The sequence below is a fragment of the Panthera onca genome, chromosome D1 (assembly GCF_046562875.1).
Source record: "Panthera onca isolate mPanOnc1 chromosome D1, mPanOnc1 haplotype 2, whole genome shotgun sequence".
Lineage (NCBI taxonomy): Eukaryota > Metazoa > Chordata > Mammalia > Carnivora > Felidae > Panthera > Panthera onca.
In genome coordinates this window covers 81,510,673-81,532,845 of record NC_138348.1, presented here as the reverse complement: position 1 = coordinate 81,532,845, position 22,173 = coordinate 81,510,673, and the positions used below count along the sequence as shown (strand labels likewise).

The following is a 22,173-nucleotide window of genomic DNA, read 5'->3' as shown; positions in this document are numbered from 1 at the left end:
TTCTTTAAGAATAAAGAAAAATATCAGCTTATATATTTTTAAATGATCTGTGAAACTATGGCTGCATTAATTTACATCTTCTAAATTATAAGAACTGAATACCTTTAGAAACAGATTATATAGAAGTAGATGTACTTACTTTTTAAGATGAATAAAAACGTAGTTTGTGAGCAATGGATCAGTATTCTGACATGTTTTCAAAGTTGTTAACAATCAAAGAAATTTCCAGTATGGCTTATGATATTCATGAATGATATCATGGGTCAGAGAAAATTCAAGAGATGGAATCTATCTTTATTGTATTTAAGTCTCAGTTTAAACTGGAACAAAACCGATGGGCAATGTAACTCTAAAGATAAAAATTGACTGTGGGAGGACACCTCAGTCAAAGTGTATACTGTTGCTTATGTAATGACAGACTGAACTGAAAATAGTCCAGCTAAGTCCAGCTAAATGTATGATGATAGAATGAGAATAAGGATGATGGAAATCCTTAGAAATTAGTACAGTACCTGGAACATAGTTATTTCTTAAAACCTCCAGACTTGTACTCAGTTCTAGGTCCTTTCAAGGTACGTTAGCCCATTTGCATTTACCAGATGAGCTATACAAGCACACTTCTTGCTTTTTGGCTCCTTTGCATTAATGAATTAATTATTTTTCCTTGAGAGAGGAGTATCTAGGAAAGTAGTGGATTTAATGAATGACATGATATAAATGGTGATTTCTGGTAGGAAGTCTGAGTTGCTCCAGTAAGGGTGGGAGAAGGTAAAAGTGGGAACAACAAAATTTTGTACTTTTGATCTCCTTGTTTGTCCTTCATGCCATTATTGCATCAAATATCACTCTCTCTGACATATGTATTTCACTATGTCCTTCACACTGGTATTTATTTATTTTCTGATTTATTTTTTAATTATTTTTTAAAAATAGACTTTACTTTTTAAGTGCAGTTTTAGGTTCACAGATAGCATAATTAAGCAGAAAGTACAGTTACAATATACTTCCTGTCCCATATACCCAACAGCCCCCCTCCCATATTATCAAACACTTCATCAAAGTGGTACAAGTATTACAATTGATGAAGCTATATTGACAAATTATTATCATGAAAAGATGATAATGTAATTTAGGGTTCACTCTTGGTTTATTCTATAGGTTTTGACAAATACATAATGACGTGTCTCCAACATTATAGTATCACACAGAATACCTTTATTACTGTAAAAATTCTCGGTGCTTCATCTAGTCATTTCTCTTTTCCCCTAGCCCTGGCAATATTGATATTTTTACTGCATCCATAGTTTTGCCTTTTCCAGAATGTAATATAGTTGGAATCATGCAATAAATAGCCTTTCTAGATTGGCTTCTTTGATAAATCTTCCTCATTTTTAACCTCATTTTATCCCTCAAAGGAAACAACCAAACTTTTCCTAAGAATCAATAGGTAAAGGAAAGATTTTGGGATCATTTTTTTAAAATAGTAAGTATAATTTGGACATGATAACATGCCTTAAAAATAAAATAAAATGAGAAGGAGAAATTGTAGGTCTAAGAGAGATACTGGTGGAGTGAGGTAAGAATAAGCAGGAAAAAGTGAGGACTAAAATATAAGTGTAAATGTAGACATAAATGAGAAAAGATGAGAGGGCAAGAAGTAGAGGTATGAATGTAGGTGGATTTGTTTGGGAGATTAGGAGTTAATCAAAAGATTTTATGCATAAAAGGCTATTTATTGTTTATTTATTATGTGTTACTAATAAAGACTTGAATTGTATTAAGTAGACAGAATCTTTCTGAGTTTATTCATTCCTGCAACAAATATTTCCTGAGTGCTGTTATGTGTCAAGCACTGTGGTAGGCACTAGGAATAAGTAAAGAATGTAGTCATGATTCCTGCTCTCATGGAGTTTAAAACTTATTCCATTTGCCTCCCTTATCTGTCATCTTCCTCTTCCCCCAGACTTCCTCCTTTGCTTTGTGTACTGCCAACAGCTCCTCTGGGCTTGCAGGTAGGCTTCTGGTTGCCTTTAGCCATGCGAGCCACCAGAGATGGGGAGGCATGAAGAAAAAGAAATAAGGAAATGAATTTCCTGACCCTTTCCTTAGCCATGTTCTTTTAATGTATTTCTTCAGTGTCTATAGTTGCCTTGGGGGCCACAGCCCACTCCATATATCCAGCTCTTTCTGGTTTTGGTGACATTATTATCTCCTCCTCCTTTTTCATTCTGGCTTAGGGGTGGGAATGACTTCTTGGTATCACTAGTCTACAAATGCCTCAGTTTTTTTTTTTTTTTTTTTTTTTTTTTTTTTGGTTACCTTAACCTTGCTCATGGATATTGAACGTGTGCCTTTAGTAAACTCTTTTGAACCATATGAGTTGTATCCTGTTTCCACTTGGATTTATGCCTGATCCAGTGGGGAAATAATCAGAGAAACTGATATGTAAATAATATAAAATTGTATTAAGGGTTATGATTAATAATACCCCAAATATTTAGATAAAGAATAATGAGTGTGAGTTACATAAAGTAGTAACAGCTTTTCTCTTTAGAGGGTTGTATTTAAGTTGAGGCCAAAGGATAAGTGGGAGCTAGCATGGAAAGAACAGGGAAGAGTGTTCCCTATAGAGGGAAAGCAAGTGTAAAGGCCATGAGATAGCAAAGAGCTTGGTATCCTCTATGCCAGAATTTGGTTATAATACCCCATGAGGAACATTTGGTTAAAACACTATGTGGACAGACTTAAAGGGGATATCAGCTTGAGTGGCAAGGTCCTGATCAGTATCTAGTGGTATATAATAAAGTTCTTGAGCAGGCAAAGATCCACCAGAGAATCATGTCCTTGTTAAGGTGGGAAACAGCTCAAGTGGGCTGTGGGAACTAAGTAGATGCTCCGGTATTAATTTGAAATTTCTATGATTATGTTGGGATGCAATAAGGATCTATTCCACATGATTGTGTACTCTAAAAAAATTAGCACCTGGGTGGCTCAGGTCATGATCTCAAGGTTTGTGGGTTTGAGCCACGAATCGAACTCTCTACTGTCAGCATGGAGCCCCACTTTGGATCCTCTGTTCCCTCTCCCCCCGCCCCCCTGCTGCTCATCCTCTCTCTTTTTCTTTGTCTCTCAAAATAGAAAAAAAAAAACATTAAAAAAAGTGTTTTAAAATAATTAACACATGTAAAGATGTTATTTTTAAATTTTGTTTACTTTCATCAGTGGTAGGTTAATCTTTAGGTAGAGGTAAACTCTTCATACATGCTTTTTTCATAATTATGACACTTCATAAAAAGGATATCAAGTGAGCAACAGACTTTCTTGATAGGCTGTGTGTCTTTATCTTCCCTTTTGTTTACTTATGTTGGGGAAAAAGGGGAGAAGGAGTAACAAAGGAGTGGAAAAGATGAAGAAAATAAAGTATTAAAATAACATAATTTGACTGTTGGATTCCACTTAGAATGAAAGGGATTTTAAGGATCAATTTACTAAACATATTTTAAGAATTCCAAAAGCAAACACATCTAACTTATTAAATAATCCTGCCGGGGGAAATATCCCAAATTATTTTTTTTTCCTCTATAAATCCATTTCTGTAATTTGTTTTACAATATGACCTTCTTTTGTTTGTAGTTTTAATGCAAATTCTGGCATTTAGGAATTACTTAACTGCAGGAAAAAAAGAGAATTATTTAACTGCAGGATATACTAAAACCTTTGGCATTAACTCAAAACATATTATTTTTGTATTTATCAGAATCCAGCTGATTACTCAGGACATTTTCAGGCATACTTGACACCTCAGTATGGCAAATAGTGAAAAACAATAATTTTAAGGTTGATTTAATCATGTCCATTTAACCAGTATCTTTAGGTTTGGAAAGCTTCCTCAGATATCAGCCCAAATACCCCCTAGATGAATTTTTAGTTCTTGAAATATATTTCTATTTACAAGCATATTTTGCTTACAAATGGAGTATATAACAATTTATTTTGTTTTCAGTCTATTATGATCATGCTTCTACTCAGATTTAAATAGAATTGCACATGTGTATGTTATTTCAATCAGTTTTAAATTTTAAAAAAGCATGATGTTCACTATGTTCATTCCTTAAACCTCTTCTTACTATGGATTTTTGTATATAAATTTACTATAAATATGAATTTTTCAAATTTACTAATATTTTTTCTCACCCATAAGCTAAACCTACTTTAAGCACATTTATATAGCATGTTTTATCTCCAAGTGCTTTATAGCTATATTGTGGGAGCTAGCTCACCACAACTGAAGTTAAATGATTAGTAACTCTGATAGAGATGCATTTATGTAAATTATAATTACAGAGTCTAGAAAGGACCCTGAGGTCTTATCACCTTAAAAATACAAAACAACACTCTGTTTAAAATAAATCATAATACTCTAATCAAATATAATCAAAATCTTACTCCTGCCTCTATGCTCAATAGTCATATTATAAACATCATTGACAAGTGATTATATATATTATAGGATTTAAGCCCTCAGAAATAGAATCATTAAGTCTAGCAGTCATTATAGTGTGATATATATCATCTTTCTCATTTGGGGAATGATTGCATATTGTACATATTGACAGCTGGTGCTATCATGTTATCATTCTTTCAGAAAGTACTAATCAATTGGCTCACTGTAACTACTATCTTTATGATTTTTATACTGTTGTCTCATTATATCTTATCAGAGTCTATATCATATGCACAAAAAGCAGATAACACCTTATCTTTTTATCCATGTTTTATTTATATCATTGTTGAATGATATTTAAGAATGACATTGAAAATTTAAGACATATAGGCAAAGAGATGTAAAGCTCTTCTTTTACTTAGAGAAGTTTGCTTTATGTTAAAATAGCAAGACTATATACATTACTATTCATAGAAATCACTAGAAAGATAATTATAATTGGTTACTTCATCAATTAGCATCTTCCTGGTTTTTTTTTTTCTTTTCTTTTTTATGAATAGCTACCAAGGAGCTTCTGGGAAAATTAAATCTAGCGAAATAAGTGATCCAAAAATAAGATATATCACACTTTAATAAATAATTGTATCTAATTATGGAAGAATGTGTACTTACTTGCCAAGTGCAAAGCATTCCATCTTAACAGTTGTTCCCTTAGCAGCTGTAACCGTGAAAGGAAAATGGACCTCAATTTTCGGCTCATATTCTCCCATCACACCTGGCAAATAGAGAGCATTCTTTAAGCATAAAATTAATGTCACAATTTCCTTCCAATTCTGGAGATGTTACATTGAAAGCACCGTGGTTTGGTTGTTAATGTCTGTTTGATGACTGCTAAATTTTTAATGCATTGAAGTAAGAAGTACACTTGGACTCAGTCTGAAGTTGCATGTATATTCAATACCATTTCAAGTAATAATTATTAGAAATGTTAATCAACACTGCTAGTTTAGTTACTGATTATATTCCAGGGGAAATAAATATGAACATTTCCCATGATAAATGATTGTGTTTTTTTTCTAAATAAGTAAAAACTTTCTTTATCATTGTCATAAAAATGAATGCTTATTCATTAAGTCAACATATATTTACTGGAGGACAGCTATGGTAACCACTAACATATATTTATTGAATATTTATCATATGCAAGCATTTTGCTAGGCATTGTGGGGATTATTAAGATAAATCAGCCATGGGCTATGCTCTCCAGCACTCAGCAAGTGTATTCTTAGACAATGACTCAAGTATAGAAGAAGAGCAATATATATAAAATTATTGTAATTCAAGATAGGAAGTGATGAGTGCTATGAACAAGATATCCTTAAACTATTATGTACATTTGAAGCACTATATATATAAGAATAGTTAGGATTTGAATAAGTAGGGAAAAGATAGGACAGAAAGCAAATGAAACTCTAAGAATAAAGACAAAAAGGTGGGAAACTACCAGAAGTAGGAATATCAGCTTTTCTGGAACGTTTGGTATATGAAGAGAAATGATACTGGGCAAATTTGGAAATATAAATGGAGTACAAAAAGTAGAGGGCTTTGATGACCAGAGTAACACATTCAGACTTTAATCTGTAAATAATTTGGACCACTTGGGTTTTGAATAGAGGAGTGGTATTCTGCTGAGATGTATATACTGAAATTGGAGCAGAAACCAGTACATCAATAACATTATTTCAATAATGCAAGATAGAAAGAATAAAGGTCCAAACTTGAATTACAGTGGTAGAGAGAGAGAGAGAGTGAGAGAGAAGAGGCACTAGACAACAACAACAACAACAACAACAACAACAACAAATAAGTGAGCTTGGCACACATTGAGGGTGGTTGCTGGAGACAAGGGTATGGACCTCTTCAATAATGACACTAAGGCTTTCAGCTTCGGGGCTGGATGGTGATGTGAATGAAAGGAAGAAGAACACAGCTACAGTGGAAAAGCTGATGACACTCAGTTTAGGAGTACTGAGTTTGATACCTGTAAGATATTCAGAAGAATCTGAGTAGACAACGCAATGAGGGAATGAAGCTCAGAATGAGTTCTGGACAAGTGACAGACATTTAATGTCATCATTTAGAACTGGCAGTTGAAGTTGTGAGATTGGATATGACTTTCACCTAAACAAAGACCTAGCTGAGGACTGGTGAATTCCTGTGCTAGTGCTCTCAAGCAACCGAGGAGCTAATTTCCTCCCCCAAATTTTAGGAGATCCTGTATATAAAGCAGTATAGAGGAGATAGTTATAATTTAGTACAGATGTTTCTCTGAGCAGCTTGTGTGTGTTTGGGGATGTTTGTTTTTATGGGCATGTGTGCACATCTAGGTCCATGTGCATGTATAGATAGTGCTATGTGTAATCCCTCTTTGTGTATGTGTGTGAGATGAGAAAGGACAGGAGAGATGAAAACTAGAAAGAGTAAGAAAAGTGATATAAGATATAAAGGCAAAATGTACTGGATGTACAAAGACAGAAAAGGTTACCTTTGGCAAGAAAACTTTTATGTATTTATTATCTATCTATCATCTATCATCAATCATCTATCTATCAATTATTAATTTCATATGGGCCTTGAAGAAAGAATGTGGCCCACTTTAGATGGAAAGTATTCAAATTCACTGAGGACAAGAAGATAATCTTTGCTTTTTCTTTGTTAGTGTTTTGCAAAGTAATCATAGACAAATATCACTGATATTTGCACCAAAAAGATTGGCTTCTGAACATAGCTTTGTTAATGACTTAGACTGTTCCATCTCTGATAGGTCAGTGACTTGGGGGTCTCATTTTTCTAATCCATACTCTGAGGGAACAGAAGAGAATTACCATTGATGTAATGTATTACTCCAATACGCTGATTCCTTTGATTGCTTTCTAGTCCATTGTTCACTGAACCAAGAGCCTGATTTGTATATAGCAAGTGAATTGAGCGGTTAGTCTTATTTTATCAAAATGAATGTTTAAGCACTTCTCTTTCTCAACACTATTTCCTCTTCTACCTCTTTTCTCAACTATATATGAAATATAAAATTGAAAGGTTTGAATAAGAAGCTTCAAATTACATTATCTAATTTGAGCTGCACTATAAGGTATAACTCTTTCTAATTTTACTCTTATAGTGAAGATATAAGGACAGATGAGAAAGCTCTTCACCTTTCTTGTTCTTTGACAATTGATTACATTCAGCAATTAAGTTTTGTCCTACATTTCATGGGACAATTATGTTAGAGCTGAAGTCCATGTTAGTGTATATAATTTATCTTTTTTTTTTCTTTTTTTTTGATGAGAGAGTTAAGAGTCAAAGAGGTCAGGTAACTGGCTCAAGTTCCTATAGAATGCTGTTGGCAGAATGGCAAAAATAGGAATTTTCTGACCTTGGGTGTTTAACAGCTATTTGCTTGACATCACTCTATTGAGGAATTTCAGTCACAACAGTTCAGGCATAACCACATGTACTATATCAATCATTGACTGTCTGTCATGGATTAATATCCATATCCATATTTTAATTTCAAGTTTTATTATTTCAAGTCATATGTGGTGTAGCTCGTAATTTGTTTTGTTGGGTAGGGTTTGATGTTAAAGGAAAGAGAAGCAGTCCTATAAGACACTTAGTTAAATATCAAAATATTAGGTCTATCTCTTTATTCAAGGTAGTTCCTTTATTTTTATTTTATTTTATTATTTTATTTCACTTATTTATTTATTTTTTCTCCCTGGAGACACTGGATATGTCTTCATCTCTTTCTCCATACCTTTTCTGGGATAGTAGGTTGCCCTATTAAAATTACATGCCATTAGAAGATGACCCCAAATTACCCTAATTCCTGATAAACAAAGGTCTTCCAGCTGAGACAACATTATTCTCCTTCTATGTCTTCATGGTTGTTTTGGTTTTTTTTTTGACAATTCAAATATAAATTTTATTTTTTTATTTATGATAAATCATCTTTTTTTATAACTTGATTTATTATTTTTTAAAATTTACATCCAAATTAGTTAGCATATGGTGAAACAATGATTTCAGGAGTAGATTCCTTAGTGCCCCTTACCCGTTTAGCCCATCCCTCCTCTCACAACCCCTCCCGTAACCCTCAGTTTGTTCTCCATATTTATGAGTCCCTACTGTTTTGTCCCCCTCCCTCCCGGTTTTTATATTATTTTTGTTTCCCTTCCCTTATGATTATCTGTTTTGTCTCTTAAAGTCTTCATATGAGTGAAGTCATATGATTTTTGTCTTTCTCTGACTAATTTCACTTAGCATAATACCCTCCAGTTCCATCCACATGTTGCAAATGACAAGATTTCATTCTTTGTGATTGCCAAGTAATACTCCATTGTGTGTGTGTATATATATATATATATATATATATATATATATATATGTGTGTGTGTGTGTGTGTGTGTGTGTGTGTGTGTGTGTATGTATATATATGTATATACATATATATACATATACATATATATATATACGTATACGTATATATATATATACGTGTATATATATACATATATATATATGTATATATATACACACCACTTCTTTTTTATCCATTCATCCATCGATGAACATTTGGGCTCTTTCCATACTTTGGCTATAGTTGATAGCACTGCTATAAACATGGGAGTGCATGTGTCCCTTCAAAACAGCACACCTGTATCCCTTGGATAAATGCCCAATAGTGCATTTTTGCACTATTTTTAGTTTTTTGAGGAACCTCCATACTGTTTTCCAGAGTGGCTGCACCAGCTTGCATTACCATTGATTTTCTTGTTTATTCCAATTACTTGCAAAGAGTTAAGGTGCTTTTCCCTAAGTGGAATGTAATTTCAAGTACTGTTTCTTTAAGTGTTTTGCAGACTAGAGAGCCAACAACATCCAAAAAAAATGGAAAACTTACAAAAATTTCATTGTACATGTTTCAACTCTAAGCCTAGTGATAAATAATCTTTGAAGATGTTTCATTTGTAAATATCTTTTTTAACTGTCTTTAGCAATTTGAATATAAATATGTAAGTATTGTGCTGTGTAAGTGACCTGGTAAGGAAATAAAAGCCCAAATAAACAACAACAACAACAACAACGCAACACCAGTAAATAATAATGATAATAACAATAATGATAATGACAAATATGAGATGGAATGAAAGGAAAAGACTAAATAGTTCACATTGTGCCTATAGACTTTGTGCTATGTACTCATCTTTTTGGGACATATTGAATATCAACTTGTGATTTGTAGATAAGTGATGTAAATCCCAGCTCCAGCCCTGGCTCTATTGAAACATTGAGGCAATCACAAACCCTCTCTGGGTCAATTTTCTTCTATACAATGCGAATGTTAATATTACGAATGATTTAAAAATCTAGAAGTATGTTAGGGAATATATATTGCACATTCATATGTTCCTCTTTACTACTGTAGTCAAATAAATTAAAAGTTATAATCTTTGAAAATGTTATACAGATGCCGTGTTTTCAATTCCAAAATGGAGTCCTATCTGATAAGCAACAATTTCACAAGCCTAGATAGACAACATATTGTTTTCTCTCTTCAAAAGTACATATTTCTCTGAATCATAGTTTCTCAAGATGAATAATTGTTATGTAAATAAAGGGATTGATGAATCTCTTGGCAAAAGGAAATAAATAATTTGTGTTATCTTCAAATAAATGTACCATTGTGAGTAGTATTTATCTAAGGAGATTGAAAAGAACTAGAAGTGTTTATTATTAGATGTTTTTCTTGACTATTACATATATTCTGAAAATCAGACAGACCAATAGATTTTGTTTCCCTTTCCACACACCAAGAAAAATTTGATCAAGGGGATGCTTCACACTGTAATTGGTTTCCATTGATTACTGAATTTTAAGACGTATTTTCTTCTCCTGTTCTTGACACTGTGATTTAGAGAAATATATGCATCTCTCTCCACCATAATCTGAAAACTCAACCCATGTGCATCAATAACTGGGAAAAATAATTTATAAAAGTAAAGTCTAAAGAAATCAACTGTATATTTTTTCCTGAACAAAACAATAAGCTCTCTAGCTTTAAAACAATAGTCTCGATAGAGAAAATTTGAAAAGTTTAACAAAGAGTTGAATATTCACTATGAGAAGTATGTTAAAAGCTTTCCTTTTATTAAAAAAAAAGTTTTCCATTTTTAGGAAATTAAGTATGTTTGATATTTTTTTAATGTTTATTTTATTTTGAGAGAGAGAGAGCATGAGCAGGGGAGGAGGAGGAGAAGAAGGAGAGAGATGGAGAGAGAGAATCCTAAGCGTTTTCATGTTCAGCCAGACATGGGGCTTCATCTCACAATGGTGAGATCATGACCTGAGCCAAAGTCAAGAGTCAGAAGTATAACCGACTAATCCACCCAGGTGCCCCAGTATGTTTGCTATTTTTATAAATTTGTATTTACAAATACAATTACAGAAACTTCACTGTAAATATATCTTCATAACCAAAAACATAAGTCCAATTTAAAACTCTCATGCATGATTTTCTTACTAAGTTTTCTTTGACTTTGTGCATTGTGTGTGTGTGTGTCTGTATGTGTGTCTATGTCTGTGTGTCTATCTGTCTGTGTGTGCCTTTCAAATATGAAAAAAATATTGGTACCTGCTATGATTAGCAGCTGTATTCCTATATGGTTTATTCAAATATTTATTTCTACTAGTATATTTTTCCATTAAAAAGAGAAAGTAAAATGCCGCAGATATACAGTGGACTTTCTTCACTGCATTAATCACATTAAACACAAATTGCTATATTCACAGTCCCTTCTATAAGAAACTAAAACTAGTAATATAGAAATAATATAAAGGTAAGACAAGGCAAACCTAAGTTATGAGAAAGCAGTTTCGACACACACACTATCTGGAAGGTAAGAAGATCTATTCAAATCAGAAGGTAAGACTAAGCCAATTGGAAAGTAAAAAAACAAAAAAAAAAAAAACAAAAACAAATAAAAACTATGTATAAGAGCTGAATTGCATTATTGGGAAATATATAAAGGAAATAGCCATATAATCCTATTACTAAGATTCCTAGGACTGTTTGGATTCAGCTACTTTACAGTCTTAGTCCCCATGGAGCCAGGCCATATTGCAAACCCTAATCTTGGAATTTTTGAATCTCTCCTTTATCTTACCATGCCATGTATTTCCTGAAAACAAAAGTCTCTTATTTAAGTTCACTGGAGTGAGCTTCTATACCTTATAACTACCTAGAAAACCACATTACCTTTTAGTTCTAGATTCTTTAGCATTATTCAGAGAAATTGCTCCTTCCAGAAAAGTTTCTTACCTATAGCTGTCTATTTATTCATACAGTAATCACTGAGAGGTCATGGGACTTAAATATCTTTGGAGGAATTAGTTCTGCTAGCTCATTTGATCAGCTGCCTAGTTGCATAACTCAGGGAAAAATGTGACAAATGGGTTGTTTTAACTATTGTTAAAAGTTTATTTTTACACTTTAATCTGCACAGATTGTTTTCTCACTTCAGTCTTGTTATTGAGAATGCCAGCATTCCTGCTGTTAGCACTCAGATTTCAGATACTAAACATACCAGGCCCTGATTTACTTTGTAAACAATTCACCACATATTTTATTTTATAAAAACTCTTATGGGTTTCAAAAGCTTTATGAATAATATGGTTCAAAAGATAAATCTTTCCAGAGGGGGGGATGCCAATTATCGCAGCTTCATCATGGGGCTTTATGTGCATTAAAGATTCTAGATGTAAAGAAAGAAAAAACTTTTTGAACACCTGCTGTAAGCCTAGTGCTGTAAGTGTATGTAACTATATTGTCATTTAAATCTTACAAACACAACAAGGTAGGCATGATTATCTCCATTTTAATTAAGAGGAAACTGATTATTTGAAAGGTTAAATAACTTGTTCAACATCACTGAGCTATTAAATGACAGGTAAGAGCTACAAATCTAGGACTACATCAATTCTGAAGCCAACTCCCCCTCCTTATTCTATGTTGCTCCCCAGGAAAAGTTCCCACTGTTTGCAAAGCAGAATTCATTTAGTCATTTCCAATTTTGTAGACAACTAAATTCCACTTCAAATACAGGGTATTTTCTTACCCTCTACATCCTCCCCCTCCCCATCCAACCAGGTTAATCTCTGTTTCTTTGTCTGTCTGTATCTCTCTCTTTCCATTTATAATTATCTTTATCTATCTATCTATCTATCTATCATCTATCTATCTATATGTATATCAATACCCATATCATTTCTCAATATATACATATACATATATGTATATATTAGAGAAATAGTACTATAATATACATATTTTCTATATATTTGATTTCTCTATATATTCTATTTTTCTATATATTTCTATATATTCTATATATATATAGTATATATTATAGAACTGTTTCTTTTTTTGTAAAACTAATTACAATTGTAACTGATTCTTCAATCTGATCGCACTGTATCCCTTTGCTCAATTTCTGTTTCTCTTGTAATCTATAAGCTTAAGCAGGACAGAGACCACATTGTTTTGTTACCTTTGTAATCTCAAACAGTACCTGATACAAAGTCAGTGCTCAAGAATACTTGATACCTTAACCAAAGAATCTATTTGTCAGGGTGCCTGGGTGACTCCTTTAAGTGTCTGACTTCTGCTCGGGTCATGATCTCACGGGTTACAGCCCTGCGTTGGGCTCTGTGCTGACAGCTCAGAGCCTGGAGCCTCTTTGGATTCTGTGTAGCCCCCTCTCTCTGCCACTTTCCTGGTCAGGTTCTGTCTCTGTCTCTCTCTCAAAAATAAATAAACATTTTAAAAAAAAGAATCTTTTTTTAGATGAAGGCAGAATCATTGGTAATCACAAAATTCAGGTTTTTAAACTTTTGTAGTGGGTGGCAAAGGTGAGATGGAGTGCAAATTCAAGGGAGGCAAATAGGTTAAGAAACAGAGAGGTCAGGATGTTGAATGGATCATTGTTATAAATGTGGATGTTACCCAGACAGAGTAACATTGGTAAAGGAGGAAGACTAAACTAAGAGGATGAAACATTACTGCAGTAGAGTTCATTGCAACTACTAAAAACATGCCATGATCCTTTCTCTTAATTTACTGATGTTTTCATTTCTTTGTTTTCCACTCAAAGACTTCAATGTTCTAGTCCTAAATTATCTTTTCAACTTTACTTCTTACTCTTCCCCTTCATGCATCTATGCATGATTATTCTATGTAACAAAAATGCTTGTTATATTCAAAAATATACTTTACTTGTAACTGGTTATGAGCTATCCACATGCTGTGTGCTCTTATCTAAAAATACCTTAATATCATCCCATGCACACTAAAGTTTATCTATCAGTAAACTTCACTTCACATTCCATCTCAGAAGACAATGACAGCAATGGTGATGATGAAGAAGGGAAAGAGGAGGAGGAAGAAGAAAAGACAGTTGAGAGGAAGGAGAAAGAGAAAGAGAAGAAAAAAGAGAAAGAGGAAGAAGAAAAGGAGAATAAATAAAAAGCGAGAGAGAAGGCAAAAAAAAGAAAACAAGAAAACATCCACCCTCCTAGTAAAACACAAACAACTTCAAAATAACCCCAGAAAGAAATTTTGTCCCATATTTCTGGATTACCGTGGTGTCTTATTTCTTTTGATACTAATTATGCTATACTATGCATTACAGTTATTTATATACAGCTATTCCAATTGTCTTACTAGTTGAAAGCCTCATGGTCAAATCTGAATTCTGCTATCTGGCCCTAGTCTGTCTTTCTGATGTCTTTGAAACGTGTCCTTCGAACTTGCAGGTTATTATAAGCAAACTTATCTTTTTGTATAGCTGTTTTAACTCCTTACTCTAACTGCTCATCTAAAAGTAATGTGCATTTTCCTTTATAATATTCACTTGGCTTTCATTACTCAGCAGAATAGAGCTGTGACATACTGCCAATCCAGTCTTTTCTCGAAAAAGCCATTCAAGATTCCAGATCAACACTTGAATCTGTTGGTTTGTCTTTCCTACTACTAATACAAGAGCTATTGTCCTGAGCCAAGCAAGCAAATAAACAAAGAACAGCAGACAGCAAATATAACAAATATTTTATATTTAATGCTAATTCTCTGCTTCAAAGACTCTGCTTAGTGGTGATTTAAAGTAAAATCTGAACCCTCTAGCAATGCATTGAAAAACCTTACTAATTTGTACTTTTCCTCTCCAGTTAATCTTGTATTTAGTAACTCTTCTCACAAATCTTACTCTGTAGCCACACAATACTTTTCTCCATTTCTCAAAATAACCATGGCACTTTACAACCACATGCTTTTGCCTTTTTCTGTACTTCATGTAACTTCTCCCTCTATTTAATAAACTAACATTCAGTTTTTAAAATCATTCCCCAATTTCATCTCCCCATCTTTAGAAGAATTAATTTCACTCTACTGTTTTCACAGTGCACAGTTCAAAACATTATTTTAGTGCATATCTCATTGCATTTTAATGATGTTTACTTCTTTATATTCCTCACTGCATTATGGTTTCTAGCAATGAGGAAATGGAGTTTGTTCTTTTGTATCTGCAGTGCCAATGTATAAATTGATGAACTTCTATCTGGCTACATGTCATTCTTTGGATGAGCCTGGGTTCCTTGGTTCATAGTTTCTCCCATTGAATTTTTGATTTCATTTTCCTACTAAAATTTTGATTCACTATCTTGGATTGATTCTTACAAACATTTCTTTGTTCCTCATTTAAAGCTTGAAAGTGTTTCAGGAGCAAACCAAGGAATTTCCTCATAATCTTTCTAGGATTTCATGTTCATGTCTTTTCTGATTTCTTTCCATAAATATAATGTAATTTAAATCTTTGACCTTAATCTCTGGTTTATTTGGTCCCTGATTCTGCTATCTTTTCCATCCAATCTATTCTGTAAACAACTCCAGCTTAATCTTCATAAATAATGTTATCATCATTTATTTTCCTCTCTTAAAAAATTAGCGATTTCCCATTGTCTTATTGATAAAATTTAAACTCCTCATTTTGTCATGTAAAGCCTTCAAAATCTGCTCCAAACCTAATTTATCAACCTTAGTTTTCACTTGAGTAGAATAAGCCCACTGCTCTGGTTAGACTGTCTCCAAAATGGCACTTATTTATTCCTGTGTTATATTTAAATTATAAACCTATATATCCATTAAAATACTCTCCATTAAGAAAGATGGATTAAGTTTCTTTCATCAGGATTACCTTCCACAACCACAGTACTCAAAATGATGGCTCCATTCCCTAGATTCTAATAGCATTTACTACTTACATTTATCATCTCTACTTAGTCATGTTTTATTTAGTGTTTAATGTTTACATGTCCTGTTTCTCTAATGAGATAGATAATTAATTTGTGGCTAGAGCCATGCCTTAAACTTATTTTTGACTTATTAAACTCAGATCATTGTAGTTTCATACACATAGATAGTCTTAGTTTACTATAAGCCAAGTAATAAGGGATAGTTATTGAGCATGAATTATACATATAGCATAGAAAATTCAAATTCATTTAAAAATTTTTCATTACTCAGGACTGGGAAAACATCATAATCCAGAATTTGCTCCGAATCCTTATAGGTAATTTCAGATTTTAATATAATTTGGGGAGAAAAATTAAATTTACCAGTTTTATTCTGTATAGATATATAAATGAAAGATACAATATTTAAAAAATGATTAACCCATTAATATATTATGATACTGTTTTTTTCTTGGTCATTAAAAAAATTATCTTAGGTTTTAATACTGATGAGATGGAGATTCTGAAGCCTGTTAATGATGGATAGATTAAACCACAATGCATTTGAGTTTTCATGTCTTTCACAAAAGAATATGTCTTGGCAATACAGATCAACTTATTAATGTAGTTTCCTTATTATTAAGTTTAATAAGTTTCCTTATTATTTTTCTTTGTTGAACATATTATCCAGTATTAAGCCAAAATAAAGGACAAAAAGAATTTAACCACAAAATAATTATAATTATTGAATATAACTATTCACATTAAAAAGCAACAACAACTAGGAACTGGTATTTAATAGACTGCAAAGGGTACACTTTTGTTTTTTTGTTTTTTTGAAAAAAGAAGGGAGTGAACCAGAAAAAGAATTTGTAATGGACAGGGTGTCTTCCTTTGCAAATTTTCCTACTTCCACTTGGGTGTGGGTAAATGCTTCTTAAAAAGAACCAGAAGCAGGGCTTCTCACTTTCAGTGAGTAAGTGCTCACTGAAAACATGCTAGTTATACACATGTTGGATTTCTAACACTGAAAAGTCTTTGGAAATCTGTTTGTTTGTTTTGTTTTTGTTTTATTTTTTGTTGATTTTTTACAATTTATTTTATTTTTCATCATGATGAGGGTACTCTTTAATCCCTATCACCTATTTCACCCATCCCTCCACCCACCTCCCCTCTGGTAACCATTGGGTCTCTATCATTAAGAGTCTGTTTTTTGGTTTCTTTCTCTCTCTCTCTTTTTTTCCCTTTGCTCATTTGTTTTGTTTCTTAAATTCCACATCGAGTGACATCATATTGTATTTGTCTTTTTCTGACTGACTTATTTTTCTTAGCATTATACTCTCTAGCTCTATCCATGTTGCTGCAAATGGCAAGATTTCATTCTTTTTTTTATGACTGAATAATATTCCCCCTCTCTTTTTCTCTCTGTTTGTCATAAATTCTTTATCCATTCATTTATTGATGGACATGTAAAAAAAATAAATTACACATCAACTTATTCCAGCTCAAAAAATTTGTTCCCAGGTTTAAATTGGTTTAGTGAAATAATGGCTTGGGGAAGTAAGCAATTTAATGATGGATGCAAATATGATCTGTAAGGTCTTTTTTCTTAGTTTTAATAGGATTTGTTTATATTGTTAGTCATTCAATTTGTGAATAGTTTTTGTAGGTTATAACCCACTCCCCCTGTTATTTTTATCATCTTTTTTTTTACAAGATTTCTAAAGTTGTAGAGATAAATTAAAATATAAAATTACAATTATATAGGAATTTACCCAAAGGATACAGGAGTGCTGATTCATAGGGACACATATACCCCAGTGTTTATAGCAGTGCTAACAACAGTAGCCAAATTATGAAAAAAAACCCAATTGTCCATCAACTGATGATTGGGTAAAAAAGATGTGGTTTATATATACAATGGAATACTACCTGGCAATAAGAAAGAATGAAATCTTGCCATTTGCAATAACATGGATGGAATTGGAGAGTGTTATGTTAAGTGAAATAAGTCATTCAGAAAAAGACAGATATCATATATTTTCACTCATATGTGGAATTTGAGAAACTTAACAGAAGACGATGGGGGAAGGGATGGGGAAAAAATGGTTTCATCAGAGAGGAAGGCAAACCATAAGAGACTCTTAAATACAAACTGAGGGTTGATGGGGGAGAGGGGAGGGAAAAATGGGTTATGGGCATTGAGGAGAGCACTTGTTGGGATAAGCACTGGGTGTTTTATGTAAGCGATGAATCATGGGAATCTACTTCTGAAACTAAGAGCGCACTGTATACACTCTATGTTAGCTAACTGGATAATTAATTATATTTAGAGGAAAAAAATAAAAAAAATAATGAAATTACAATTGGAGAACTACTGTGACATTTCAGGTCATGCACTAATCACTGTTGGAAGTGTAAATTTAATATAATAATGAAAATTATACTCAGTCCTTCTTTGGAGTTTACCATGTACCAGGTACCTCTCCAAGTCCCTTAGATACGTCAACTGTAATTCTTAGAACACTTAGAATTGGTCTAGTAATTTCCTCATTTTACCTCTGAGAAAACTAAATTAGAAAGGTTAAAACTTGTCCAAAGTCATGGTTATTAAACACTACAGGCAGAATTTAAATCAGGAAGTCTGATTCCAGAGTCCATGATGTTCTCCACAATTTTATATAATGAATGAATTGTATTCCATGTGTTCTGTACTAAATCAGTGCCAAAGACACTTTGAAGCCAAAGACATTTTTCCATAAAAAATTGTAAGTATGGTTTGGTTGTTATTTAACTTACAAAATGCTGCCTAGTTCGTAATAAGTGATCTAGAATCCCAACACAGCTCTTTGGATTTCAGGGTCCTAGAAGCAAGGATTCTTATGGTTAAGAGAGTGGGGAAAATAAATCACCTCTCCTCTCTACATATGCTTTCTTCATGGATGCAGAGACAGACTCAGACAAAAACTTAAAGAAAGTTGCTTATTTTTCCATATTCTGTTTTTTATTTACTTTTCTTTCCTTGTTCCTTTGCGTATGTTTTTCCATCTGTCTATAATGCCAGCCCAGAACTGGGGCAATTTACAAACTTTTTTCTTCCTCAACACTGCACTCAAATGTCAACTCCGCTCTGCAGTTTCCTGATGGCCCTGTGGAGTTGGTCCCTGCTCTCTTTGCACATCTGACATACGATACCTCTTTATTTTACTGTTCACACATTGTGGTGTTACTTAACAAAATTATCACCTTGTCTATCTTCCCTATTAAATGATGTGTTCTTTGAGGATCAAAGGGTATATTATTTATCTTGAAAACCAAGAACCAAAAAAACTGTGAAATATGGCATATTCTTTATATGCATCATTAATCTTTTTTATGCATAATTATTCTAATCTTTACAATATGAAGGCGGATATAATCCCTGTTACATGAATTAAGAAACCAAGGTTTGAAAGAGTGGATCATGTAATTAAAATGAGGCAGTACTGGGATTACAAAATAATTAAGTCTGCCTCAAAAGATCTCTGCCAGACTCTCTCTGTCTCTGTCTCTGTCTCTCTCTGTGTGTGTGTGTGTGTGTGTGTGTATAGTTTAAATGATACTAAATTCCTTTTTATTATTTTTCATAGTCTTATCCAACTCTCTTCCCTTATAACCCCTTTTTTCTGGGAAATTGTGTCAGTAAGATGTTAAAGTAAAAAGATATAATTTAACTCATATATGCTCTAAAGTAAAAATGACTGGGGCACCTGAGTGGCTCAGATCAGTTAAGCATCCGACTCTTGATTTCTGCTCCAGTCATGATCCCACCATTTGTGAAGTCAAACCCCACATCAGGCTCTACGCTCACAGCATGAAGCCTGCTTGGGATTCTCTCTGCTTCCCTCTCCCGCCTCTCTTTTTCAAAATAAATTTAAAAAAATTAAAATTTTTAAAAATTAAAGATTACTGATCTCTAATTCTCTTTGTGGAAATTTATTTTTTAAAGCACAATGCTTATTCACCTAAATGACTATTTAATTGGTGAAATTTTAGCTTGAGTTGTTTAAGTATAATGCCACAGAGGGGGAATAGGTTGTAGATAGTGGGTCTATTGCATTTAGCCATATCTGCCTGAGAGTCCATTTCTGAGATTAGAGCCTCTAAGTTTTTCTCATTGTTTCTTTTTAAAATTTGTTCTCTGCTTTCATTCATATCTGAATTTCAAATTCTCTAAAAGCTGCTTGAGGATACATCTTTTGTTTAAATAAAGTTAAAATCAGAAGGGCCTGTGGCAGTGACCAACTATTATTGGTCCTATAGTGACCAATAGGACAGCTATTTATACATAAGAATAGTTTCTAATTTGGCTATATGTAAGATATGTACTACATGTATTTCATTATCTGGATGTCAGGATGACAGCAAAAAATTTCTTTATATTACTTTTAATTAATTTATTAAACCAATGAGTGATAGAAATATTCTGTAAGATTCTGAATTTGATATAGTCTTCATTTTATTTTCTTCATAATTATTTTCTTTTAGTACTCTGACATTTTAAAAGAAAGCCTACATTTAAGGGAAAAAAAAGTGTGCTGTAATATCAAATAAACCTACTAATTATTAAGGAAATTAGGCTATGTATTCTCTTGACAGATATTTTGTCAGATAATTAACACACTATATAACAGGCAACCTTACATTCTCCATAGATGAATTGTGTCATTCCCCAAAATCAGCATAACCCCAATTTTACTTATATGGGTTACTCGTTACACTCTAATTTAATACATTTGATGGATTCGCTTTCTTGATGAATTGAGAAAAAAAATCCTCACAATGTCTATTCCAATGAAACTGAGAAGAAGCAAATATGGTTCTATTATAGACATGCTACTCATACTGAGGATCATCTCTAAGTATACCCTTTAAATTTGAAATAGGTAATATTGAAGTAACTCAAACCCTTGATTTGGCAATGATGTCATAAGTGAGGCCTAATGATACAATGGAAAACACACTTACAATGAGTTAGAGGTCTAGTTCCACATGTCCTACCAACTCAGAGCTTGAGTGAGGTCCTTAATGGGCTGGCAACTGAACAATGAAGTATAACATTTAGCAATGTACTTTTTAGAGTCATACAAACATAGGTAAGAGGACCTGTTAACCTGTCCAAATGGCAGATTCTTTAACTATAAAAGAAAGATAGGCTCAAAATGCTGTTTTGTTGTGTAGAACGAACAAGAGAATGTATGAAAAGTTTTCAGCACAGGTGCCTGATGCATAGGAAAAATATCAAGCATTATGAAGCCTTCCACTAATGTAGCTGCTATCTTCCTTACACAGCACTGAAATATATGGGTTATAAAATAGTAAGATGAATCATTGAGTTTTAAGTTATGGTGAGTTTTGAATAATGGTGAAATCATACTTATAAATGTAAATGGTCTCCCAGTATGTCTACTTTGAAGAACACATTTATTTGAACATATTAGTTTCAGTACGTTTATTTAAAAAATAAGAATTGATTTTTCTGAAAAATTTGCAAAATAGCTCATTGGGATGAACTGTGAAAGAAACACTTCTAAATATTACAAATTGTTTTCCAGAAGCAGTTTTAGAACCCTCAATATCCTGGATGTGAATTTCAGCACTGAATAACAAAAGTGATCACAAAATAAAAATATAATTCAACAAAGAAGGGTATCAATAAAGACATATATTCAATATCCTTGCAGGATAAGAGAACCATTAAAATATCTACCATAACATTATTCAATTTTAGACAAACTAAACTAAGACAAAATGTTAAAATTGGTTCAGGAGAAAAAAATGGAAAGAAATTATTTAAAATGATTTGTAAGGAAACTTAAGTTTATTTTTATAAACCTTATTGGATACTCAGAAAAAAATCAGGTGGATCATATTAAGAATAGCAGTGCAAGGCAAGATGAAAACAGACAGCACAGGGAAATGGGCATCTTATTAATAATAGAAAGATTGCCTAAATAAAGTGAAAAGACCTATGGCACCCATGGCAGCTCAATTATGAGGACATTCTTCAAGAAACAGTTTATTAATCTAAATTTCAATAATTATCTTAAAGGTGGTCTAAAACTATGAATTATATACATTTAAAAATATTCCAGAGGCAATCAACCAATTGCAGAAATACTTTGATTGCTTTATGATCACTTTAAAGTCACAGTTGCTAATTGAGATAGAATAAAATGTCAGACATTCCCTAACCTGATTGAACATAAAAATTCCTAGTGATGTAGTAAAAAAAAAAAAAAAAAATCTCTAATGTCCACTTCTGGCTTACTAAATCAGAGCAGCTAAGGGAAGGACCCAGGAATCTGAATTTTTAACAGGATTCTCCCAACATGATTCTGTATATC

The 22,173-nt window shown here is 32.8% G+C and overlaps 1 protein-coding gene across 2 annotated transcripts in view; it reads right to left on the bottom strand.

Annotated features, from left to right (window-relative positions):
• The window catches only part of CNTN5 (contactin 5), a 1,365,947-nt gene that overhangs the window by 346,023 nt on the left and 997,751 nt on the right, over nt 1-22,173 (bottom strand). For both annotated transcript variants that reach the window (XM_078432971.2, XM_078432970.2), the window contains one exon: nt 5,117-5,219. In XM_078432971.2, coding sequence (XP_078289097.2) covers nt 5,117-5,219 — 103 coding nt within the window. The remainder of the gene's footprint in view (nt 1-5,116; nt 5,220-22,173) is intronic.